General features: G+C 43.5%; 5 protein-coding genes and 5 non-coding genes across 10 annotated transcripts; 9 read left to right on the forward strand and 1 right to left on the reverse strand.

Annotated features, from left to right (window-relative positions):
• The first annotated feature begins 198 nt into the window (after window positions 1–198).
• LOC108146882 (40S ribosomal protein S12) lies at window positions 199–1,574 on the forward strand. The gene is made up of 4 exons (XM_017273115.2): window positions 199–223; window positions 294–336; window positions 544–678; window positions 1,178–1,574. The coding sequence occupies exons 2-4, from the start codon at window positions 320–322 to the stop codon at window positions 1,443–1,445; spliced, it is 420 nt and encodes a 139-aa protein (XP_017128604.1). The 5' UTR covers window positions 199–223; window positions 294–319; the 3' UTR covers window positions 1,446–1,574.
• LOC121467165 lies at window positions 392–462 on the forward strand. The gene has a single exon (XR_005977315.1). It is a non-coding gene; the product is annotated as a small nucleolar RNA U18 (small nucleolar RNA).
• Window positions 1,029–1,100, forward strand: LOC121467164. The gene has a single exon (XR_005977314.1). It is a non-coding gene; the product is annotated as a small nucleolar RNA U18 (small nucleolar RNA).
• LOC108146880 (zinc finger MYND domain-containing protein 10 homolog) lies at window positions 1,500–3,356 on the reverse strand. The gene is made up of 4 exons (XM_017273113.2): window positions 2,503–3,356; window positions 2,254–2,443; window positions 1,755–2,197; window positions 1,500–1,687 (listed from the first exon to the last, which is right to left on the reverse strand). Exons 1-4 carry the CDS (start codon window positions 3,171–3,173, stop codon window positions 1,636–1,638), a joined length of 1,356 nt encoding a protein of 451 aa, XP_017128602.1. The 5' UTR covers window positions 3,174–3,356; the 3' UTR covers window positions 1,500–1,635.
• Window positions 3,357–5,852: 2,496 nt separating this feature from the next.
• LOC108146881 lies at window positions 5,853–14,545 on the forward strand. Its single transcript, XM_017273114.2, has 5 exons — window positions 5,853–6,201; window positions 12,652–12,839; window positions 12,929–13,086; window positions 13,185–13,368; window positions 13,955–14,545. Exons 1-5 carry the CDS (start codon window positions 6,166–6,168, stop codon window positions 14,136–14,138), a joined length of 750 nt encoding a protein of 249 aa, XP_017128603.1. The 5' UTR covers window positions 5,853–6,165; the 3' UTR covers window positions 14,139–14,545.
• Window positions 14,546–15,136: 591 nt separating this feature from the next.
• On the forward strand, window positions 15,137–19,292 carry LOC108146884 (serine/arginine repetitive matrix protein 1). Its single transcript, XM_017273117.2, has 4 exons — window positions 15,137–15,558; window positions 15,695–16,929; window positions 16,993–17,609; window positions 17,672–19,292. The coding sequence occupies exons 1-4, from the start codon at window positions 15,547–15,549 to the stop codon at window positions 18,736–18,738; spliced, it is 2,931 nt and encodes a 976-aa protein (XP_017128606.1). The 5' UTR covers window positions 15,137–15,546; the 3' UTR covers window positions 18,739–19,292.
• A 922-nt stretch (window positions 19,293–20,214) lies between these two features.
• On the forward strand, window positions 20,215–22,468 carry LOC108146749 (40S ribosomal protein S4). Its single transcript, XM_017272878.2, has 6 exons — window positions 20,215–20,293; window positions 20,506–20,538; window positions 20,679–20,937; window positions 21,003–21,100; window positions 21,720–21,891; window positions 22,135–22,468. Exons 2-6 carry the CDS (start codon window positions 20,536–20,538, stop codon window positions 22,386–22,388), a joined length of 786 nt encoding a protein of 261 aa, XP_017128367.1. The 5' UTR covers window positions 20,215–20,293; window positions 20,506–20,535; the 3' UTR covers window positions 22,389–22,468.
• LOC121467160 lies at window positions 21,332–21,474 on the forward strand. Its single transcript, XR_005977310.1, has one exon. It is a non-coding gene; the product is annotated as a small nucleolar RNA psi28S-3327 (small nucleolar RNA).
• LOC121467162 lies at window positions 21,523–21,665 on the forward strand. The gene has a single exon (XR_005977312.1). It is a non-coding gene; the product is annotated as a small nucleolar RNA psi28S-3327 (small nucleolar RNA).
• Window positions 21,936–22,081, forward strand: LOC121467161. Its single transcript, XR_005977311.1, has one exon. It is a non-coding gene; the product is annotated as a small nucleolar RNA psi28S-3327 (small nucleolar RNA).
• Window positions 22,469–22,682: the final 214 nt, after the last annotated feature.

Consider the following 22,682-nt stretch of genomic DNA (forward strand, 5'->3'; position numbering starts at 1 on the left):
AGTAAAATGGCATTTAAATAAAATAAAACAAAAATTGTACATGTTCAGGGAAAACCCTGATTATATATTATGAGAATATCGTAAAACTCTGGTACTACTTATTGTTGTTCTTAGCAGCTATCGATTGTTCGCAATTGCGACTCTAAGGCTTCTATCGATTGCTGCAAACTCACATCGCCAGGGCCCACGCTACTTTGTTCTCTTTCTTTCCGGTTGTCAAAAGGTACAGATGTGTAAAAATAATGTGTCTCGTGCTTAAATGCTAATACTACATTTTTAACTTTATTTCCCAGTGCAGTGCATCCCGAACCGCAAAACAATGGCCGACGTTGATGTGTAAGTGTATGTTTCACAGACGAGAAACGCAATTTATGCCTTGCTTGCCAACCGCTTCTTGATGAAATTAATTGGTCCGTGTTTATGAATTTCCATTGATTATAAATTCTCCAATTACTGAACGAGCAAGGCTAAATTAGTTTTTTGTGCTGCGAGGTGGTGTGAGCGATGATTTTATGCTAATAAACCTTGTTTTTCCTGGTGCAGTGATGTTCCCTCCGCAGCCCCCGTTCTGGATGGCGCCATGGACATTAACACCGCCCTGCAGGAGGTCCTGAAGAAGTCCCTGATCGCCGATGGACTCGTCCATGGCATCCACCAGGCCTGCAAGGCCCTGGACAAGTGAGTAGCCCAATAATCTACATATTAAGAGGTCTAATCACTTCTTGGCTTTTTAGTTTTATCAGCAGGGCCTATAATTTACTTCAATTAATTGAATTAGCCCAAAATGTTGTTTTAAGGCATACATATTATAAAATGTTGGTCTCACGGAGTCACAATCTTTTGAAACATGAAATCCACGTTTTAGAAATTCCCGGTCCAAATTCTACTTAACCTAATTTTTTTTTTTGAAAACCTTTTACAGCGTATAACTGATAATACTGTTGACTCATTTTGAATTATTATTTTTTATAAAATATAAAACCCAAGAAGTGATGTACCACCTCAAATAGCTTGCTTTTGCTGATGCGTCTATGATGAAATTAATTGGTCCGTGTTTATGAATTTTCCATTGATTAAAAACCTTCCAATTACTGAGTAAATGTAAGCTGGGCAAACTGCATTTAGCCATCAACCCCTAACAATATACTAATCATTTCCCATTTGTCCAATCCAACAGACGTCAGGCTGTCCTGTGCATCCTGGCCGAGTCCTTCGACGAGCCCAACTACAAGAAGCTGGTCACCGCCCTGTGCAACGAGCACCAGATCCCCCTGATCCGCGTGGACTCGCACAAGAAGCTGGGTGAGTGGTCCGGTCTGTGCAAGATCGACAAGGAGGGCAAGCCCCGCAAGGTGTGCGGCTGCTCCGTGGTCGTGATCAAGGATTTCGGTGAGGAGACACCCGCTTTGGACGTGGTTAAGGACCATCTCAGGCAGAACAGCTAAACTAAACGCTGTACCCTGTCTGTTGAATGAGAGACTACGTGAAAGTTTTTTTTAAGCTTATCGCTAATTGAAAATAAAACGTATTTGCACCTGAATCCAGATGAAAATAAAAGAAAGTTGACCTTTTTACATTTTTGGAATGTTCTATTCTAAACAAGCTATTGTTATAATTGTTTCGGGGTTATAAATACTACTTAGGGCAGACAAGCTTGTGCTGTGGCCAATCCTTGAGCTGACAGTCTCTGGAACATTATGAATCATGATGAACTATAAGAGAATTGGATGAATAGAAGATAAAATGTAACTCACCGGGAGCAGTAGTGCACCAGCTTGCAGTTGGCGCACTTCTTCTTGGCCTTTTTCTGGCAGGAGGCACAGCTGTGCTCCCCTCCTCCATCGCCACCAGCTCCCGAGTCCTCCTTGGGCTCCTCCGCTTTAAGATCCTCCAGTTTCTGCTCCAGCTCACAAAGTAACTCCGTGCCATAGGCTTTGCTCAGGCGACTGGCCATAGCGCAGATATCCTCCTTGTTTTTGTTGAGAAACACAGAGTCCTGTTCCTGGGCTATTTGGTAAAAGCCTCCGCATCGCTCCACCTCCTTCAGCAGCTCCTCCTGGATCTGCGGAATGTCCTCCAACAACACTTTCTGCGACTTGGCCGTATTGCCAGTTAGCGTCATCCGGCTGAGGAACATCTTCAGTTCAATCAGCGGTGGCAGTTGGTCCATCAGGGTCTCGTGCATCAGTCCTAAAAGCTGAAGAGCATAATGATTGAATCGGAGATCGCAGAAAAGTAAAGGACTTTACTAACCTTACTCAATTGCTTACAGCGTGCCTCGTTGAACGTATAGTGCTCCATGACCTGGGCATTTAGGAGAAGCTGTCGCACACAAAACCAGGCTTGAGCCTCCGGCTTCACAATCTTGGTGACATCATCCACATTGGTCCACTTCTCGTCGATGAACTTCTGCAGCCCCTTGCTGGTCTTCCTTTGCCAGGGTCTAAAGGTCATCAAAATATAGGATCAGGATAGAAGCGCCCAAAGAAACCTAATGCTCACCGGAAACACAAGACATCCACCATGAGCCAGGGAATGTCATGGGTGACCAACAGGCGACGGCCTGCGCTCAAATGGAACAATGCCACATTATCCGCCAGATAATTCAACACAGAGATGCATCGCAGACCAATCTTATAGATAAAGTCGCGTTTCTGGCGCTCCAGCTCGGTGAGCACCGCCTCATCCACGTCCACTTTGGACTCGTTTTCGTGGTAGCCCATGCTGACCAGGCCAATTACCTGAGACACCGCCTGGGCACAATAGTCAATCAAATCCAGCACCGATTCCTGCAGCGTCTCACAGCCACTGGGATGGTAGAGGCAAACATCGAGGAGGGACACCAAGGCAGCCTCGTGGTAGAGCACCGTATAGATGAGGAATGTGGCCTGTGGATTGGGATCGATCTCCAGGAGATGCGGCAGCACCTGGGTCTTCCACAGGGTCACGCAATACGCCTCGTGGATCAGCAGGCGAAGCTTGTCGCGTGAGATGAGGAACTCCTTGACCTCCTCCTCGCGATGCTCGGCCAGCTCCAGGGTCGCCTGCTGGCTCAACTTGATGATCATCTCGTGCACCTCCAGCCACTTGCTGCTGCCCACATCACGCACCTGGAACGGACGAATGCTCTCCACGAACAGATACATCTCCTCCGGATACACAAAGTTCACCATTTTCGCCTGTTACTTATTGATTTCCTTAGCACTTTTCAAAACACGTTTTTTTCAAGTTTGGTTTTTTGTTTAAGTTGGGGACAGGTGGCTAGGTAAACAATTTAAGTTGCCATGACAGGCAGCGGTTGCTAAGATCCTCAAATGTTATTTAAAATTTTTATATTGCTGATTACATGAAAGAATACTTTTAGGGGTTGCAAAGAAAGAAAATATATAGCTCTTTCAGAATTAATAACCCAAACAAAAGTAAAGTAAATATATAATTATAAATATTAGTTGATAGATAAATTATTTTCTCTACAAAACATGACAAAAAAGTGGCATTTGAATGTCCGAAATCTTAAAAGCATTTTATGCTTAATTAAAAAAAGACAATAAATACATAGGTACCTACTTTATAACTTGGTTTCGTAGTATTCAAATCTTAAAGCTTAAGCATATCATTTCAAAATTACAAAAAAAAACTGTTCTGTAAAAGTTATTAGTATAAATAACTTCACAAAAGAAAATAAAGAAAAATATTTACCCAAAATTAAACCAGTTTTCAAATCTAAGGTCTGTTTTCTCGGGAACAGCTATTATGTAGTTTAACCACAATTTTAGGCTTACGATGAAGCGCTAGCAAATGAGCCCAAGTGTCCAATAATTTCATTTAAACCAAAATTTTCTTTGTTAATTTACCAGAAATTAAATATTTTTATACTGTTTTGCTTGTACGAAGCTATCGTGTTAACAAAAACTATAAGTTTGGTATGTTTTAAAGTAATCAATTTGTATTATAAAAGATGTCTTAATTTAAAAATTGGTTACCGTGCTGTGTTTGGCAAATATGTGAGCATTTTATTGTAATATATTTAAGTTATAGATCCTGAACAATGGCAATAGAAAGGTTTAGTCTAGACGCAGACGTAAAGTTGACTACCTTTTAGAAAATGTAGTTTCTTCTGGCAAACTGGGGGCATTTTGTTTTCATTTATTTTGGCAACTATTACGGCAGGCCAGTGAATTGTGGGCCTCTGTCGCTGATAAAGGCGTTTGGAGCGTTGGCCGTGGACAATTGTAACTCGTTCAGTCACTTTCGCTGAAAAGTTGCGTTGACACTGCGCATGCGTGACGTGTCATTCCGAAAGAAATGTGGCGGGGAAGGGGGTTCACTCTCATGTTTCATTTCGGATCGGACAATGTTTCTTTCGCTTTATTGTGGCACTGCGCTTGTTTCAATTGTTACTATTAAATTAAGTTTATTTATACACACCAGTCGAGCACTTTTTCTGCACGACGCGACGACAATTGACTTCAAATGTCGCCTGGGGACGAAGGGGAAAAGTTACAACCACTATGAAAGTTTTTGTGTGGCCTTTCGGCGTTTTCTTCATTTTTCGATAATAACCATGGCGAATTGCAACTAATATGGCTTGATAACTTTCCCAAAAGAAAATGAAAAGCGCTTTTTAATTGTCGGACACGGAGAAATAGACGGAGAGTCGAGCATTTACAGAATACGCGATTGCGTAATGCCATTAATCGATAACCAATTAACGGAAGCCCTTGCAGCCGATAAGTCAGTTTGTGATGCTTTCAGATTCGTTTGAAGGTGAAACCCTCTTCTGCCGGTATTATCATAATTGAATTACAGGTCTTAGCATTGAATGAATAAATAAGTTACATCAATCTTTACGTCCATCCTGTTTCTGGAAATAACAACAATGCACACAATTTTATGAAAATAAATGTTAATTTTATTTGTTATTACTATCAAATAATTAATTTAATTATTTACAATATAAATACTGCATATAGAGTTTGTTTGGAGATTGTTGGTTTTGGAACTTTAAGATATAAATCATATTTTGAGATACTAATAAAACCAATCAAATTGTCTAATGAAAGTATGCAAAATCTCATATGATTAACAATATTTTGGAAATGTATGAAATTTCAAAATGTCAGTATCCTTGATAACTATTCTGATTGAATGGATATGGAAATCTGGAGATTGAATTGTATAATATAATTTTTAGCGACCCATGTGCTCTGGTAAACGAAGCCAAATTGTTTTATTGCAGAAATCGCATAGAAGTATTAAGAAGGCCTTCAAATGGTCGATGTATTTTAACGCAAAACCGAAAATGTATAGCTGATATTTGAAGATTTTGATTTCACCAATGTAAAAGATTTATGTGCATTGTTTTTCCTATAGAAGTATAATGACACCTAACCTAAATTCTACGATCGGAATGATAATTGGTTGTTTCTGCTGGGCAAAGCTATATATGACAGCACTTATCAAAGTGAAATTTAAAGTGATCTGTTTAGCACAGAATGAATTTACTTTTGACTATAGTCCTGTCTGTTCTAGTTGGATTTGTGTTGTTCGTTTGCCTGTGCTACTGTCTGATGTTTGTGGCTTGCTTTTGCATCGATTGTTTTTTGAGGAGCATTCACATGTATCCAGATCGGCACCCACAATGCCAGCGGGCAAAGCATTCTGCAGCAGCAACATCGACGGCAGCAACGGCGACAACGGCGACAACAGCGACAACAGCAACAACAGCAACAGCGGCAACATCTGCAGCAGCAACACTTGGCACGACGGCAACAGGTTACGAGTGCGATATTGCCGAAGATCCCATTAACAGCAGCGACACACCAAGTTGTTAAGGAATGGTAAACGTTGCCTGGTCCGTCAGTTCAGGTTGAGCGCTCGAGTTGGTCGGTTGTCAGACGCGCGTTACCTCCAAAGAGTTCGAAAAGGGGCTTCCAGTGAAATCAGCGACTTAGTGTGATATACTCATCGTTCTCGTGAAGTGAAGTGAAAAGCCAATTCGAATCGGACAAGTCGCAGAAGTCGGAACAGAAGGCACGATATATACCATATACGAGACATTATTGTTCGACAGAACACCTCAAGTGCCCACCAAGTACCAAATACCAAGTACAGCCAATAGCCCAGCAATCAACCATCCAACCAGCCAACACACGCAGCTACAAAATGGAATACCGGTGCTTAAGTAGAAGTTCTGTCAAAGTAAGTGACCCCAATAAGCACAAAAAATAAAGACACTAAAGCCGTAGCGCCCACAAGGAGAGGCAGCTGCAAGATCTCTTACACTTCTCTCTTTTTTTGTATTTTGTATTTTTTTTTTTTCCCGTTTTTTTGTATTTTGCCTGAACTTGGCATTGTTCTCGTCTTCCTTGTGGAAACCAGTATGGCATAAAGAACACACATAATATGGCTATACACACATGCAGCGCAAAGTAAAGGCAACACCTTCGGTGGTCCACTAAGTGCCTGGCCTGGAATAATGGCATGGGTTGGGTTGGGTTGGGTTATGTTGGGTTGGTCTGGGATATGATAGGATAGGATGGGCTCTGGGAACTCTGTCGTTTCGCCCACTTCGACCCATTTCTTCGCGGCCCGAACGGCCGATCCGCTGGCATGAATTAGCACCTTTCTTGGACTTTCTTTTTGCCCGGTCTTGACGAATTTATAATGAATTTGTATTGGCCAAATAACTTTTACTAGGCTGGCGTTCCATCCCAGAAATGTGTATGGATACCCAGATGGTTTGTCAGTCGGCTCACGTCTAGGCTCTGGCACTCGAATTGGCAACAGCACTTTAGTGTGGCTTAGAGAGCGGTTACAAGTGATATATGGCCCTGTCAGGGGGTCGAGTCGAGGAATGCGGCTGCAGATCTGACCCTGCGATTGGGCACAGCTGCATTCCTGCGGGAATTGCTGGATTTTTAAGTACCATAGGTTTTAAGACCCCAAAACTCTGGGCCCCGAACCCTTGCGAACCAAAGAAACCCCTGTGAACTTGACCGACTTCGGGACTCATGAAAATGTTAATCAAGCGAGAAAGCAAAAACACGCCCACGCTTAGTCAACGATTTCCCTTGAATGGAGTTTTGGATTGCTTTCGGCAATCCGATTCATTCGCTTGTTTTCTCTGCTTGTCCAGCATATCTCTGAAATTTAAACATCTCAACCGGTAATCTACACAGAAAAAATATGATCAATTTGGTCTAAGTACTAGTCGTCCTAACTAACACAATTTAATAATTTGGCAAAGTTGGCAATGTATCAAACAACACTAACTTATTGATAATTCTTATTGATTTTGTGCCAATTTTTATCAATTCAATTTTTAAAATTAAAGCTGTGGTTGATTAAGGAAAGCTGGTACTTATTTCTGAATAGTAATACTTATGTTCAAAGTAAATTGATTCTAATATTGGTGATCTTCTTCAGTTAAGATCAACATAAGCGTTTTGTATGTAGGTTTTGATTTTTGTTTTGTGATCTATTCTGCTTTAAAATTATTTTAAATATTCATGATCATCTGGTTCATTTTAAAATATTTTATCAATTTCGAAACTACTCAATTGTTTTTCCCTGTGTAGCGATGATTCAAAGCGGATTCTCAAAGCGTCGCCTAAATGCTCGAGTGCCAAGCGTGCCGTGGGCCAAAGCGAAATACAAATTTTATAAAAAGTGGGCTAAACATATTCATACTTTGATTTTTATGGGTTGCGGCCGTCTGTCGGTGAGTCTGTCCTACAGGTAGAATATTCCCATTCAAGATTTTCGTGTTCTGGCATTTTTGCTGTTGTTGGGCTGGTTGACGAACCTTAAAGAGGGTGCGTTATAACTATTTGCAAAACGGAGTTATAAACTGTTAAGCACAACGGTGTTCTGGGTCAAATATTTCCGAGATCTACGTTCGCATTCTGATTGGTAGATTGTCATACATTTGTGTTAATTTGCCGGCTTTAATGTAGCGCCAAAAAGTAACCGTACTTGGCTGGCCTGCCCAGAAAATAATGATGCAAATTATCTAGTGAAACTTCTGCCCAGATAAGTATCTAGATCCATGGCATAAAAAACCGAGAGCGTAATGAGTAAAAGTGTTGCGCTGCAGGCAGGTCTCAAAGTCTCAAAGACTCGATCTCCATTGTCATTAAAATACCTCGGTTCTAGTTTTTGGTCAGCTCAGCCCCACTCTTAGCCCCGTTTCTACGGATTCTTTGGATTCGATTCGGATTCGTATTCGGATTCGGATCCCACCATCTGGACAATGGTCGCAGCAGTCCAAAAATGAAAGCGCCGCTGTCGTCGACGGAAAAAATGCGGGGGAGTGAAAGGGGCGGCGAAATAGCCCGAAGGCGAAATAAGCCAGGTCCATTGCACTTGTCTCGCTCTAGCTTCTTGTGGTCTGGGTATGGGTCTGGGTCTGGGAAAACGTGATCTGCATAGCGGCGGCTGCTTCTGCTTCTTTCTGGGGGGAAAAAAAATCCCATTGAAAGTTTTGTCGCTTCGGGGTTATCACGGCATCGAGCTTTGTTGTTTGTCGCGGAACGAAGAAAATAATGGAAAATACAACGTAAAACAACGGTCTAGTGCGCAACGGTGCTGAGAACTGGGAACAGAAAACATCTCCAGAGTTGCGTTGCATACACAAACTGTTTTTTGTCGATATGTAATTGATCGATAAATAGAAACAGCAGGTTCCAGGGGTGATAATAAGTAGCATATTCTGAACCGATAAACAACTGTTGATTAAAACGTGGGATGTCATTTTGCCTTGGAAATAAAAAATGAACATATTTCTCAGAAGAATAAACAATTATTACTTGTTTCTCTAAATCATGATTATATTTTACTAGAAAAGGGATACTGGTTTGAATTGAAACTTTAAATCATTTTTGTACGAATAATTGATCATTTGAATACTATGTGATGTTCTGAATTAAACTTTAAATATTTTCGGAATAGACTTAGTTAAAAAATACATAATTAAATGCCTTGGGTTTTTAAACATATTAGCCTTTTGGAAACAGTTAAAACTAACCAAAGGTATGAGCAACTTGGAGCCAAAATGACAAATTGTCAGTAATTTTGAACGATTTTAAGCCGAAACTCTATTCACCATCTATTTTTACCAGCACTTCGACATACAACGTGTTGACAGCCTGTCCCAAACAATTGGCCTTTGCTTTTCATCGGCTTTTCCTGACCAACTGATCCACAATCGTCGAACAAAAGCCTTTGGGAAATTGTGTCAGTCAAGCAAAGCCAATGGCCAAGCACAATTCTCTCTCGATTCGATTCAATCACAATGCATTATCACTGACATCCATTGAGAATGTGTCAAAGAGGGGGGTTCACGTTGGCCGAGGGGAATTCCCGAGGCTGTGGGCTACGCTTATCAACAAACCAGTTCCCACACAGGTAAAATAATCTGTTCGATGTGGACCAGATACAGATGAATTTTTTATATTGTTTGTATCTTTTTTATGTTCTGTCTGATAGAAAAGATACACATTTTTACTGAATTTATGCAATTTGTTAATCTTCAAATCTGGTTCAAAATGTTTAACAAATATCAACATGTCTCTTACATTTTTTTCTGTGTGATCGCGTGCAACGGTCGCAATCGAATTCGAAGTCAAAGTCACAGTCACTGGCGGCTATTTGTGAGCTGTCAATAATCTGTCGACATTGCCATGCTTTCCCGATTTTTCCAATTTTCACCCGAGCAGCTGAGCTGTTAGAATATAATTTCATTTGTTATTAAACGCCAATGTTTGTTTATGCCAGTGAGATAAAGAGAGAGGAATAGAGATGGAAAGAGAAGGAGATGTAGGTCGTTAACCTCGTTATAACGGCACCTGATCCACCAACGAATCCGCTGCTCTTGACAGTTTTGCTCGTCGCTTTGTCTCTTTTTGCCGTTTGTTGCTGTTGTTGCTCTGTCTCTCTGCCTTCGGTTCTTTCTAGAGATGAGCTTAAGCCGGGCTTTTATTCGTGATTCGAACACGATAGTCGTGCATACGCGTATTACCAAAAAAAAATTTAAAAAAACGAAAATAAAATGTTTGATTTATATATTGCTCCCGGAAGTGTAAGTCTGGTTTTTTACTATGACTTTAATTATGTTATTGTTATTTCTACATTTTTCTAATCTTACAATACGTAAGCACGTTCCCATCTCTAATTCTTTATAGCCCGGCTTAGTTTCGCGGTCTCTTTTGCTCGCGAGCAAAGCGTTAAAAAAGCAAAGCATAGACAAATCAAGTGCAACTTTGTTGTTGTTGTTTTTTTGTTTTTGTTATGTAAGCCTAATGATGGGGCAAACTGAAATTGTCAACGTATTGTCAATGGGTTTTTGATTAATTCGTGAATTGCCGATTTCCAAAAACCCCAATTATTCGAAATTATTTGCATTCGGTACAGTCATGCCGCAATCACTTGAATGAACCCTCGCAGACCTAAGAAAGTCGCCTAATGAGGCGACGAAGGCCCAATCAAGACGGCAATTACTAGGTAGAAATACGTCTTGTGACAGGTTCAAATGGCAATGGCTTCTCTGGGTCCCAGGGGTCCGTCCCGTCTGCTTTAAAGTCGAATTAAGAGGGGACAGCACCGCACAGCGAGCATTTATTAAACGAAATTGCTGAAGAGTCATAAAAACGGAAAGTCGGACCAACCAGACCAACAACGAAATGAAATGACAATGCCGAGAAAAGCGCGTTTAATGAGCCACAAAAGAATTCGACAAAAGGCACGGTGAGAGTGGCCATCGTTGCACTATCAAGCTCGGAATACTGGTCTGGTCTGCACGTGTGTACCGGCCTTACCCCGCTCCCACCAGACTCATTAAATTCGTGTAATGAATGTGAAAAGAATTAAATAATAGAATTTCGCTTTCGTTTTTTCCCAGCAGCACAGCGCACACGCAATGACCATTATGGCCCCATCGTATTATTTTCCTTTTTTGTTTTTGTTGTCAAATGTCTAACTGAAAAGAAAGTTGGCTAACAAACTTACCAAATGTGCGAACCGAACAATAATAGCACAAAGAAATTATTTATATCAATTAAGAAATATTTGCGGTATTTGCCATCGACAGTCGGACAAAAGGCTGCAAGAAACGCTGCGATTATCGCCTCGCATGTCCGTACGTGCAGCGGTTTTCTCAGCAGAAAGTCAAATAGTAAGTTGAAAATAAGTTGAAAATAAAAAAAAAAGTTGGCAGATTTTGTGCTGCAATTTTAATTCAATCGAAACGGGTTTTTTTGGCTTGGCGGGCACTTGATCAGCAGCCAAATCTGCACGGAGAAAGTGAAAGAAAATACATGCGAGCGGCTAAATAAAAACCGCAAGAAGAGGCAATAAAAAGTTCAGACCATATTAGAAGTCAGAGTCAGCTTTGCATGCCAGCCATCTGAAAAATGCTGTGTGTATAAACATTTCTACTCAATGTGGGTTTCTTCTCCGTTTTTACTTTCACGTGCGATGCCCCGCGATATGGTTATTTATGAGCTTAATTAATTTGTTTATGGATTTCGGGGCTAAGCGGGTCAAGTATGTAGCTACGTACATACATATGTATGTATGTGAAATTAGAAACTTTTCATCGGCTCCAAACCCTTGTAACTCTCGTCTCCATTGGCGTACTTTTAAGCCTTTTCCCAGAACCCAGTGGAGTCCCCGGCCACAGCCAGATGCTAGAAAAGTACCAGGGGCCATGGTCAGGGTCAGCGGTTCAACGACAGGCCATAAAAAACGTTACAACTCTTACGGAACACCAGTACAGACCAGTCCAGTTGGCTTTTCTGCATGACACAGCACTTCCCTCGACCACGGGCCTAAAGATATGATAGTAACAAAGACCATACAACATTTTATTCTAAGACCGTTACGAATATTTTTGCATTGACCATAAGTCGAAAAGTAGTTATAAATCCTGAAAAATGGTTGGATTCAATTCAAGAAATTTAATAAAATTCTTTTCTTATATTATCTTGTATTTCAATTTGCTTAATACAAGTCGAAAGTTAACCATATTTCAAATGGTAGTTTGTGCTACGTTGATTTGAAATTTTTCCAGTTACATAATCTATTATGACTCGGACTCAAAAGTCAGTTTTGTTATTTGTTCGTGAAATGTATTCGAAATGATATAGAAAGTGGAAAAGAAAATGACGACAAGCTATCTATTCACTTTTATTTCGATATTGAGATATTTTCTGGATGTGTCATTTAATGTAGGAGTGCTTATTTCCTTCCTCATTACTTTCCAATGAAGTTGGTCAATTTATTGAAACATTAACAAGGAAAATATTTATTTATTATTATATTTCATTAAAAAGGTATTTCTAAATTTTCGATGGAGCTCCAGCCTTACTGTTTATATTTATATTTGCAATATTGATATTCCATACAGTCATATTAAATAAAAAGTGTTGATCTTTTGTAAAATTCCTCAGTTTTTATATATTTGTTTAACATTTTAAAAAATTGACATAAAAAAATATAGTTTACTACAAAAACATTTTCCTAATTATATCTTAAATAAATTTGTGCAACATAAATCTTTAATTGTCCTCTTAATCTAACTGCATAAGACTTGTGAATAATTTTTCCAGACCGTTTGATAACCCATATTTCCGTATTATTCGTATCTTGCAGCACTTAACGGCTCTCTGCGTCATCAGCATCGCACTCACCTGCGCAAATGCGGCATTGTGGCCAAGTTATAGTAGTGACGATGCGCCCCCCAGTCGCTGCAGTGGTGGGCGTGGCCTGAAGTACCTATCCGGCGATGCGCTCACGGACTCACTGGACTGCCTGGGGCCCAATAATGCGCCATATCCAAGGTGAGTCATGGGGGCGGGGGGGTTTAGTGGTCAGTGGTCAGTAACTTTCTTTTCTAACGCCCGTAACCCCCTAATTGGAATCTCTGCAGCGCGGCGGTGGCGCGCACATTCTCCAACTGGAACGGAAACTCGCGACGTGGCCGCCAGAGCAAATTGCCCAGCACACTGGACCCCGCCATAACCACCAGTGCTCTGTTGAGGGCCTACGACGAGGTGAATAACGAGGCCGTCGGAAGCAGTCGCTATGGTAAGTCGGTCACCGCATCACTGATTGATTGATTGATTGACTGATGATTCGATGATTGATTGATTGATCTCACCTGATCCCATCTCATCTCATCGCAGGTCGATCGCTGAAGAACGCCACCCCGGCGCAGCAGTGCAAAAGTGAGACGCCGGCGCGACTCTGCAAAACCCGCTACAACACCACGGCGCCCATGTACGGGGTCAGCCTGACCTCCGGACAGCCGGTGACCATCGTCCAGAAGTTCCCCGATCTCCTCCAGCAGGTGGTCTTCGAAGTGTGCGAGTAAGTAAACCCTAGGAACTCAGAGATCACTTGGTACTTTTTCTACATCTTAATGTAAGCCGACTTTGAATCGATTTGGTAGAGGAATTTTTAATTAAATATTAGTATTAAAATTAAAATTAAATGAAGTTTAGTCTTCATATTCTATTTTAATTAAATATCATTTCCATCACTTAATTATATTGTTTATACAATAAATAACATAATAACGTACTGAATCTGAGCAACTTGAACTACTTTGAAAGTGTTTTAAGAAAGTCTTTTTTTGTACTTTGAAATATTTAATATTTAATAAATAGATAAGAACTAAACTTTTTTAGATACATAAAGGGCATAGCTATTAAATAATTAAATAAATAATTATTCAATATTTATTCAACAACAATGGCCACAAACTTTGAAAACGTTTAACAATCCTACACTTCCATTAATGTCCAAACATAAATACAATTTTTATAATTATATCATTGTTTCCCCACAAAAAATATACATATTTTAGTAAAAACCTTTTTTAAGTTTAATATTATATTGGGAAAATGTAAAAATACTTCTGTTTTCAAGTGGAAATTTTGCTAATCTCTTCCAGATCTTCTGAGTGCGATGTGGTCCGGGGCGAGTGTACGCAAACCTATGTGCCCTACCTGTTCCTGGTCATTCCTCTCGGTCCGGTGACGCTGACTGGCCAGGATTACGTGCTGGTGGAGAGCGGATGCGTCTGCAAGCCCAAGTACTCGACGGGCGCCGCCCAGGAGCCCAATATGATACCTTAGGAGGAGCAGGAGGAGGAGGCGGTAACCACCAGGAACACCAACACCAACAGCAACCAAAAGAACTGAGCGAGTTTTGGGTCGGAGCGGAACGGAACGGAACGGAGCTGGTCTGAACTGGCTGGCTGGCTAAATTAATGTGTACTTAAAAAGAGGAATTATTTTTTGTAGCGAAATCAATTTTGCAATGTTATTTAATGTTTTCCCCATCTCTCATTCTCCTTTCATCCCTGTCAGCTGTATAAAATTGAAATGCAATTTTGCTCGAAAAATAATCAAATTCTAATGTTAAGACTAAATTTAAACAAAATTGAATTAATGCCTCCGTGCATTTGTAGTGTGTATTTATTAGAACCCCTAATTACGGCATTTGAAAATGCAAAATAAAAGCATTCGTTTCGAAATGTGAATGGATTTGTTTTATTAAAGGTATTGGAAATTGTGTTATTTTTATTATTGGTTTGCCAGCATAATATTTATTTAGCTTTTTAAGTTAACAAGTCATTTATTCATAAAAACTACTTATCCGGCATTTCATTGTCATTGATGTAATTTCAATTGCTCTTCAATTTGCTTTAAATAAATTTGTCTTCGGAATTTTACAATTATTCACTTAATTAAGGAATGTTAAACCATTTACAAAATGGCAACCTATTTAGATATTTGTAACTTCTATACCAAGAAAAACACAGCCATAACTTTTCAAAATCAAAGAAATGTGAGTAACAATTTCAAATCCCACAAACTTTTTGGCAACTGAATTTATGAAAAAATTGGGTTGGGTACTTAGGAAAACAAAACATTTTTAATTAGGACAGAATTCTATAAGTGTAATATCTCAGTTTTCCATTTACCCAATAAGACCAAACTTAAGTTGTAACGATTGCATTCAAAAGCAATAAGAGTGATGCCACCCAATGTGCAACGGTGGCTTGGCGTTGCCAGACAAGCACCGATACATGCACTCGATAGTTTCGCGCTCGTGCCGATTACTCGTGAATTGGGCCGCTGCTGCCATCGCTGGCGCAGACCGTTTTCACGAAGATATTTTTTATTTTGCGAAGAAAAAGTGTAGGGAAACTGGCGCAATAAGGTGTCTTAAAAGGTGTTCAACGACGGTGACAGGTGCAAGAGACTGAATACCGCGATAACATACGCTGCAGATATCGTGTTAATTGGAGTAAAAAGCATCCGCATCCCCGGCCATCACACATACACAGACGGCGAAAAGACGCTGCGCGAGTGTGTGTGTAATCGACTTGCGTGGTGCCGGGTTACATATATTTATATTGAAATTTTATTGAATTTCGTGCCTCGCAATAAACAAATGCGCCTGGCCTAAAAACAGGGGCCACAAATTGGCGGCAGTGTATCCGAAATACCCGCAGGAGACAAATAAATCTCACACAAAATGATGTTCACGGTAAGCCAAACGGTGCAGCCCCCCCGCTAAAACCAATCGATAAATGGTTTTCCTCATCACATATTCCTTCTGTTTTATTTTTTTCTTGGCACATCCTGCAAAATATCCTGTTTTTTCCCCCCCAAAAAACCCATAGGGCACCAACCAGCAGCAGGACACCCGGTTCAGCGACAAGGAGAAGAAGCTGATGAAGCAAATGAAGTTCGGCGACTGCCTGAACAAGCGGGTGGACATGTCCAAGGTGAAACTGGACGTACTGCGTCCCTGGATCAGCAAGAAGATCACCGACATCCTGCACATCGAGGATGATGTTGTCGTGGAGTTTGTATACAATCAGCTGGAGGAGGAGAAGTACCCGTGCCCCAAGAAGATGCAGATCAACATGACGGGTTTCCTAAACGGCAGGAATGCCCGCCAGTTCATGGGCGAGCTGTGGGCCTTGCTGCTGTCCGCCCAGGAGAGTGATTCGGGGATACCGGCGGAGTTCATCCAGCAGAAGAAGGACGAGATACTCAAGCGGGAGGAGGAGCAACGGCAGCGGGACAGATCGCGCTCCCGCTCGCGTTCCCGCTCCCAGCGTGCCAGCTCTAGGCGAGATCGGCAGCGTGACCGCTCCAAATCCAAGTCGAGATCAAGATCCCGCTCGGTTAAGCCGGCCAACAACAACGGTTCGGTGCCCAGTGCCGCTCGAGAAGCGGCCGCCAATGCTGCGGCCCGAATCCGGAAGCGTGGCTCCTCCTCGGCCGCCCGACCCGCCTCCAGGGAGCGCCGCTCCAGCCGGCGGCCACGTTCGCGTTCTCCCCAGCGTTCCCGCTCCCGAACCTCCGGCAAGAAGGCGGGCTCCGTGGAGCCCGCACCCGCCAAGACTGTCAACGGCCGCCACTCGGCGGACAAGTCGCCTCATCCGGCGGCGGCGTCCAAGGGCAAGTCGCGTTCGCGGTCTCGTTCCCGGTCGCCGCGCAGCCGCTCCCGTTCGGGAAGCCCCAAGCGGTCGCGTTCGCGCAGCTCCTCGCGACGCAGTCGCCGGCGTGGACGCTCCAGCAGCATCTCGCTGTCGCCGGAGCGCAATCAGGATAACTTTGAGCATCGGCGCAACAAGAACAGTGTGCAAAACAAACGGCAGTATCGCAACAATCGGGGAGATTCGGCCAGTTCCATGGAGCGCGGCAATGATCGAGGCAGACAGTTTGGCGGCGGTGGAGGCGGTCGTCGCGGCGGCAGGCGCTTCTCGCCAAGAGGACGCAGTCCCATGCGGCAGGATAATGGAGGCGGAGGCGGTGGGAATCGCTTCCAGCGATCCAATTCGCGTCGCCGCTCCAGATCTCGACGACTTTCCCGCTCGCCCATGCGGTACTCTCGTTCTCCAAGACGGTTAGTAGATTTTCACTCTTGATTGCTTTTATAAAACTGATTATATTTACCCGCCACTTTAAGAAACTTCAACAATCGTCGTCGCTCGCCCATGATGAACTTCAGAGGCGGCGGTCGCGGTGGCGGACGCGGCGGCGGACATCGCCAGATGTGGCAGCACCGCGGTGGATCGCCCAACTTCCGCGGTGGCGGCCGCATCCACTGGCAGGCCAGGCACAGTCCTGGCGGCGGAGGACGCGGTGGCGGTGGCGGCGGTGGAATGGGACGCTTCGACAGACGCCAGTCGCCGCAGCAGAATCGCTATAATCGCGATCACCGCCAGTCGCCCATGCAGCAGGGTCAGCCCTTCCGCAAGCAATTCTCGCCGCATCCGGGACCGGGACGTCGTTTCTCCTCGCCCCAGCAACGTCGAAACTCGCGAGATCGCCGCCCCAACTCGAGGGAGAGGCGCAGTTCACCCGGTGGCGGTCACATGAATCGGTGGGACAATCCGCCACCCGCCAGGAATCGACGTTCGTCGTCGGGCAGCTCGGTGGAACCGGCCGGTGGACGCCAGCAGCGACAGCGCAGCCCCAGTCCGCCGGAGAAGCGCGGACGCAGCCGCAGTCGCAGCCAGAGTCGCCAGAGAAGCCGCAGTCGCTCTAGTCCCCGGCGAAGTCGCAAACGGGAGAGCCCAGTTGGTGAGTGTTAAAGAAGAAGGGCACCCTTTAAACGGGCACTTACCCTCTTTCATTTCTTTTAGGACGCTCCTCTGTTGAGTTCACTGGCCCGCCACTGAACACCATCGATCTCTGCCGCGAGGAGCAGCAGCGCAAAGCCAAGCCAGAAACCATCATAGTGCTGGACGAGGTTCCTCCAGTCGTGCGCACTGGCTACGCCAGCCTGTCCCGCACGCCCTCTCCGTTCCTTAAGCCCCACGAGCGGCTCGCAGCCAAGGCGGCGGCGGCGGCGGCGGCGACGGCGGCGGCACCAAAGAAATCCCGCGACCAGAGCCAGAGCAGCAGCTCGGACAGCAGTGCGGACAGTGATGACAGCGAGGAGCAGCCGCCGCGCCGCAAGAAGCACCAGCCCAATGTGGAGGCGGCCAAGGGCAAGGCGAAGGCGAAGGACAAGGCGCGACGCAGCTCGGAGAGCTCGAGCAGCAGCGAACAGAGCGACGACGAGGACAACTCGAGCGGAGATGAGCGGCTCAAGAAGAAGCTGCAGCTGCAGAAGGAAAAGGAGAAGGAGGCGGCGGCGGCGGCGGCCCTCAAGGAGAAGGAAAAGGAGCGGGAAAAGGAGAAGGATAAGGACAAGGACAAGCGGCGTTCGGACAAGAAGCATAAGCGTGGGGCCACGTCCAGCGGCGATGAGGCGTCCACGAGCAGCCGCAAGCGTAGTCACAAGAAGACGCGACGGGACGAGGGCGGGGAGGCGGCCGGCAACGGGAACAGCGACTCCGAGGACGACCATTTGCCCAAGAAGAAGCGCAAGAAGGCCAAGAAGGCGGTCGAGTCCAGCGACAGCGATTCAGAGGCCTCCTCCAAGCGCAAGAAGCATAAGAAACACAAGAAGCACAGCAAGAAGAGCAAGAAGCATAAGAAGCACAAGCGGAAGGCCAGTGGCGGCAAGTCGCGGGCGGACAGCAGTTCCCAGGGCAGCAGTGACGAGGAGGAGCAACCAGTCTCTGGAGCGGCTGCCAAGCGAAACGGTAACACGGGCAAAATGCCGCTTCTGCTGGCGGGCGCTTCCGGTCCGGGCGTCATCAACGAGGACCTCGAGAAGCAGCTGCGGGAACGAGCCCTCAAATCCATGAAGAAGCTGGACTGAACGACTCTACAGACTTTGTGCGAGAATGATTGCCCCAAATCCAAACCAAATCCACTCCCAACACACTGACCATCCACTACTCATGCCCCCATTGTGAATCGCTCGCCCTCACAGACAGACGTACGTAGCCATTAAAATAGAAATATACATTTAAACCAACTAAACATTCATTAATTGCATACATTGTATTTCTTAAAATGTATTTCACATAACGATAAGTTATTTCGCCTAAACAAAAAAACAGTAGCGACTAAATTAGCGAGCCAACATTAAGCGAATGAATACAGTTTGTATTATGTACAAAAAAATAATGAAAATCTGAATTAACCATTATAACTATTTAGCCCCCAGTGGTTTTAAATGCATAATTTCAAAACATTAAACATAAAACAAAGCAAGGACACATAAACAAGCATAAATCCGTTTGGCAAATTGTATTGTTGCCGCAGTTTAATTTATAAGTAGGTTTTACAGATTGTAATTAATAATGCCTAAAGCGCGAATTGTGTGTTTGAGGGGCATTAACTAAAGATAAAATAAACACAATTGTAAAATTACCAAAAACTAGAACTGATATTTTCAAAGTTCGATAACTAATGCGTTTTTTCTTCGATTATTGGCGAACAATGCAGCCGTGCTAAAAGTAGTATGTTTTTTTGGTGTGACCAAATAAAAAGATTTAAAATGGAGTTGGGGTATTCCTCTCCTTGAATTGTTTTCTGGAATTGTATTGAGAGCTAAGGCTGGCTTTTTGAATTTGAAATTAAATTTGACCTGTAAACAGTTGCATTTGCGACTATCTGTCCCGTTAAATTGCTTCGAAAGCCCAAACAATATTTAATATATGTTCTCGGTTCATTTGCTCGTTGCCTAGTTATACTTACGTGATTTTCCTAAGTCACAGTTTATCGAGAAGATTTAAAACTCCCGTATATGTGGGATTTTTTCTTCCCTTAGGACCAGAAGTAACCCTTGTTGGGGTTGCTTTTGTCGTTTTTATGAAAACAATATTTTTTTTTCAAAAACAATCAAAAATTGAGTTTTCCTTGCCTATAAAAAACAAACTTTTAGTGGGGGCAATGACGAAAAATCGTCAACAATTGGTATTTTCCGGTATTTTTTCTAAAAACGTCACTGCGTGTACTGCGTCGAAAGAGGGTTGCACCGCAGAAACATCGGCTAACTATCGCATTAATTAGTCCGTCGAAGTTCGTCAAATTTTAACGGCGGACTAACTGGGACGTTTTTGGAACGGCAAAAACTTATGGACCATCTCTGAAAGATATGGCACATCTGTGGGACTAGGCCATAGTTCACCGACGCTAAATTTCACATCTAAATTTCAGCCAGTTGAATTTGTTTGGAACAGCTGACCGAATTTCTGCAATTCAGGGACTCAAACGTTTGAGGAATACCCCAACTGACTCAATAATCGATAGAGATGGGTAAACATCGGTAAGCGCGATACTCTAAAACTATCGATGGCTCCGATGTTGGCATTTGTACCACCTCTTTGAAAAACACTTCCTTTTCCTGTTGTATTTCTTGACGGACGGTACGTGTAATTTTCATCATATTATATTATGACCATCGGCGTTTGTTATTGTGCGATGCCGATGGAAACGGGCAACGGACTAAATGGAAAACATATCAGTGGCGTTATTTGAAGGCCAATTATTGGAGATTTTCCAGTTAACTGATGCGGCTTTTTGCGGTGGCGCCCCGAATGTTTACATAGAACTAAAAGTTTGATTCTTCCATTTGCAGTGATCGCCCGTACAATAAAGTGAATCAAACATGGTGAGTTTCTCGAGCGAAAGGTTTTCCACTGCAATTGCTGAACGTTTGGCATTTCTGCAACGGGAATCTTGTGATTTAGTGGAAGGGAGAACACACACACACACACACACACACACAACTAAAACCAACTTAATTTGCAGGCGCGTGGCCCCAAGAAGCATTTGAAGCGCTTAGCCGCTCCCAAGGCATGGATGTTGGACAAGCTGGGAGGAGTCTTCGCCCCCCGTCCATCGACCGGCCCACACAAGCTGCGCGAGTCGCTGCCCCTGCTGATCTTCTTGAGAAACCGCTTGAAGTACGCCCTCAATGGCGCCGAGGTCACCAAGATCGTCATGCAGCGCTTGGTGAAGGTCGACGGCAAGGTCCGCACCGACCCCACCTACCCCGCTGGCTTCATGGGTAAGTTCTCTATAGGATTCCCTAGGATCTGTCACGCTAATGCTCTCCTCTTAACCCTTTTTTAGATGTCATCACCCTCGAGAAGACCGGTGAGTTCTTCCGTCTGGTCTACGACGTGAAGGGACGCTTCACCATCCACCGCATCTCCGCCGAGGAGGCCAAGGTTAGTTATCAATCCCTCCGAGAAAAGTAACACCTAGTGTTTCCGGTTTTCACTTTGAGAATGTACAATTTAGTAAAACCTATGATTTAAAAGCATTAGTTTTGCAAGTGAGCTTTGATTTAACCATTTTGTATCTGGGTTTTTTTTGTAAGCTGTAACTTACACCAGTTCAAATCCCATAAATAAGCTTTATAATTATCTATTCAATATATTGTAAAGTAATTTAAATCTGAAAGGGCTTTGTCGAAGACCGTTTTGCGTTTCTGATAGTGCGTCAATTGGTTCAAAACGAAGCCCAAAGCAATTTTTGATACGACGGTCTCTGATTTAATAGAACACAGTCAATTCAGTAACTTTTACGTGCAATTACAAAGTGAATCTAAATAATAGTTGAAGAATAGTGACAACCGGAGAATATCTATGTGTTGGCTTGGTCGAAGACCGTTTTTCACATTATGCCATGTGTAAATTTGGTTCAAAACGAAGCCCAAAGCAATTTTTGTTACGACGGTCACTGGTTTCGGCATTTTAGTCACTTCAGTAACTTTTACGTGCAATTACAAATATAAATGATACCCAAATCGAAGTAAAAACTAACAATTGTTATTCTCTCTTGCAGTACAAGCTGTGCAAGGTCAAGAAGAACCAGCTGGGCGCCAAGGGAGTTCCATTCCTGGTCACACACGACGGTCGCACCATCCGCTACCCGGATCCCCTGATCCACGCCAACGACACCGTGCAGGTGGACATTGCCTCTGGCAAGATCACCGACTACATCAAGTTCGATTCCGGTAAGCAGAAGACTACCACTATCTACTATCCCCACAAACGAATACACTTGGCTGTTTCGAAGACCACAAAATGTTTATATCAAAGTTGCGTGGTTCAAATACAAAAAAAGCCAATAGCAATTTTTGTCACGACGGTCTCTGATTCGCCATTACACAGACGTTTCAGCAACTTTTACGTGCAATGACAGTCGTCTAAGATACTCCAATAGATTTGCAACTAACCAAATTACTTTTGATCCCCAGGCAACCTCTGCATGATCACCGGAGGCAGGAATTTGGGACGTGTCGGCACCGTTGTCAACCGCGAGCGTCACCCCGGATCCTTCGACATTGTGCACATTAAGGACTCCCAGGGCCATGTGTTCGCCACTCGTTTGACCAACGTGTTCATCATTGGCAAGGGCAACAAGCCCTACATCTCCCTGCCCAAGGGCAAGGGTGTCAAGCTGAGCATCTCGGAGGAGCGCGACAAGCGTCTGGCCGCCAAGACCCACTAAGAACCAGGAGTTTAAGGATTTTTACCTTTTAGCATAACACTCTGTACGTTAAGCTACGGAATTACAAGCCAAGAACGTAACGAACGTGTTTTCTTTTCCATGTCACTGGGACTAAGATTTAAAAGGTAACATTTGAGTGGACAAAAGTTTAGTTCTGGTAACTTCTTCAAAGAAATGCTTAAAGTGACACTATAATAATAATATATTAGGTAAAGATTCTGTGACTCTCAGTTTATATGTGAATTTGTGTAGGACAATTAATCCCCCATGTGGATTACAAGTTTAATTTTACAA

Source organism: Drosophila elegans, unplaced genomic scaffold, assembly GCF_018152505.1.
Source record: "Drosophila elegans isolate 14027-0461.03 unplaced genomic scaffold, ASM1815250v1 contig_208, whole genome shotgun sequence".
Taxonomy (NCBI): Eukaryota; Metazoa; Arthropoda; class Insecta; order Diptera; family Drosophilidae; genus Drosophila; species Drosophila elegans.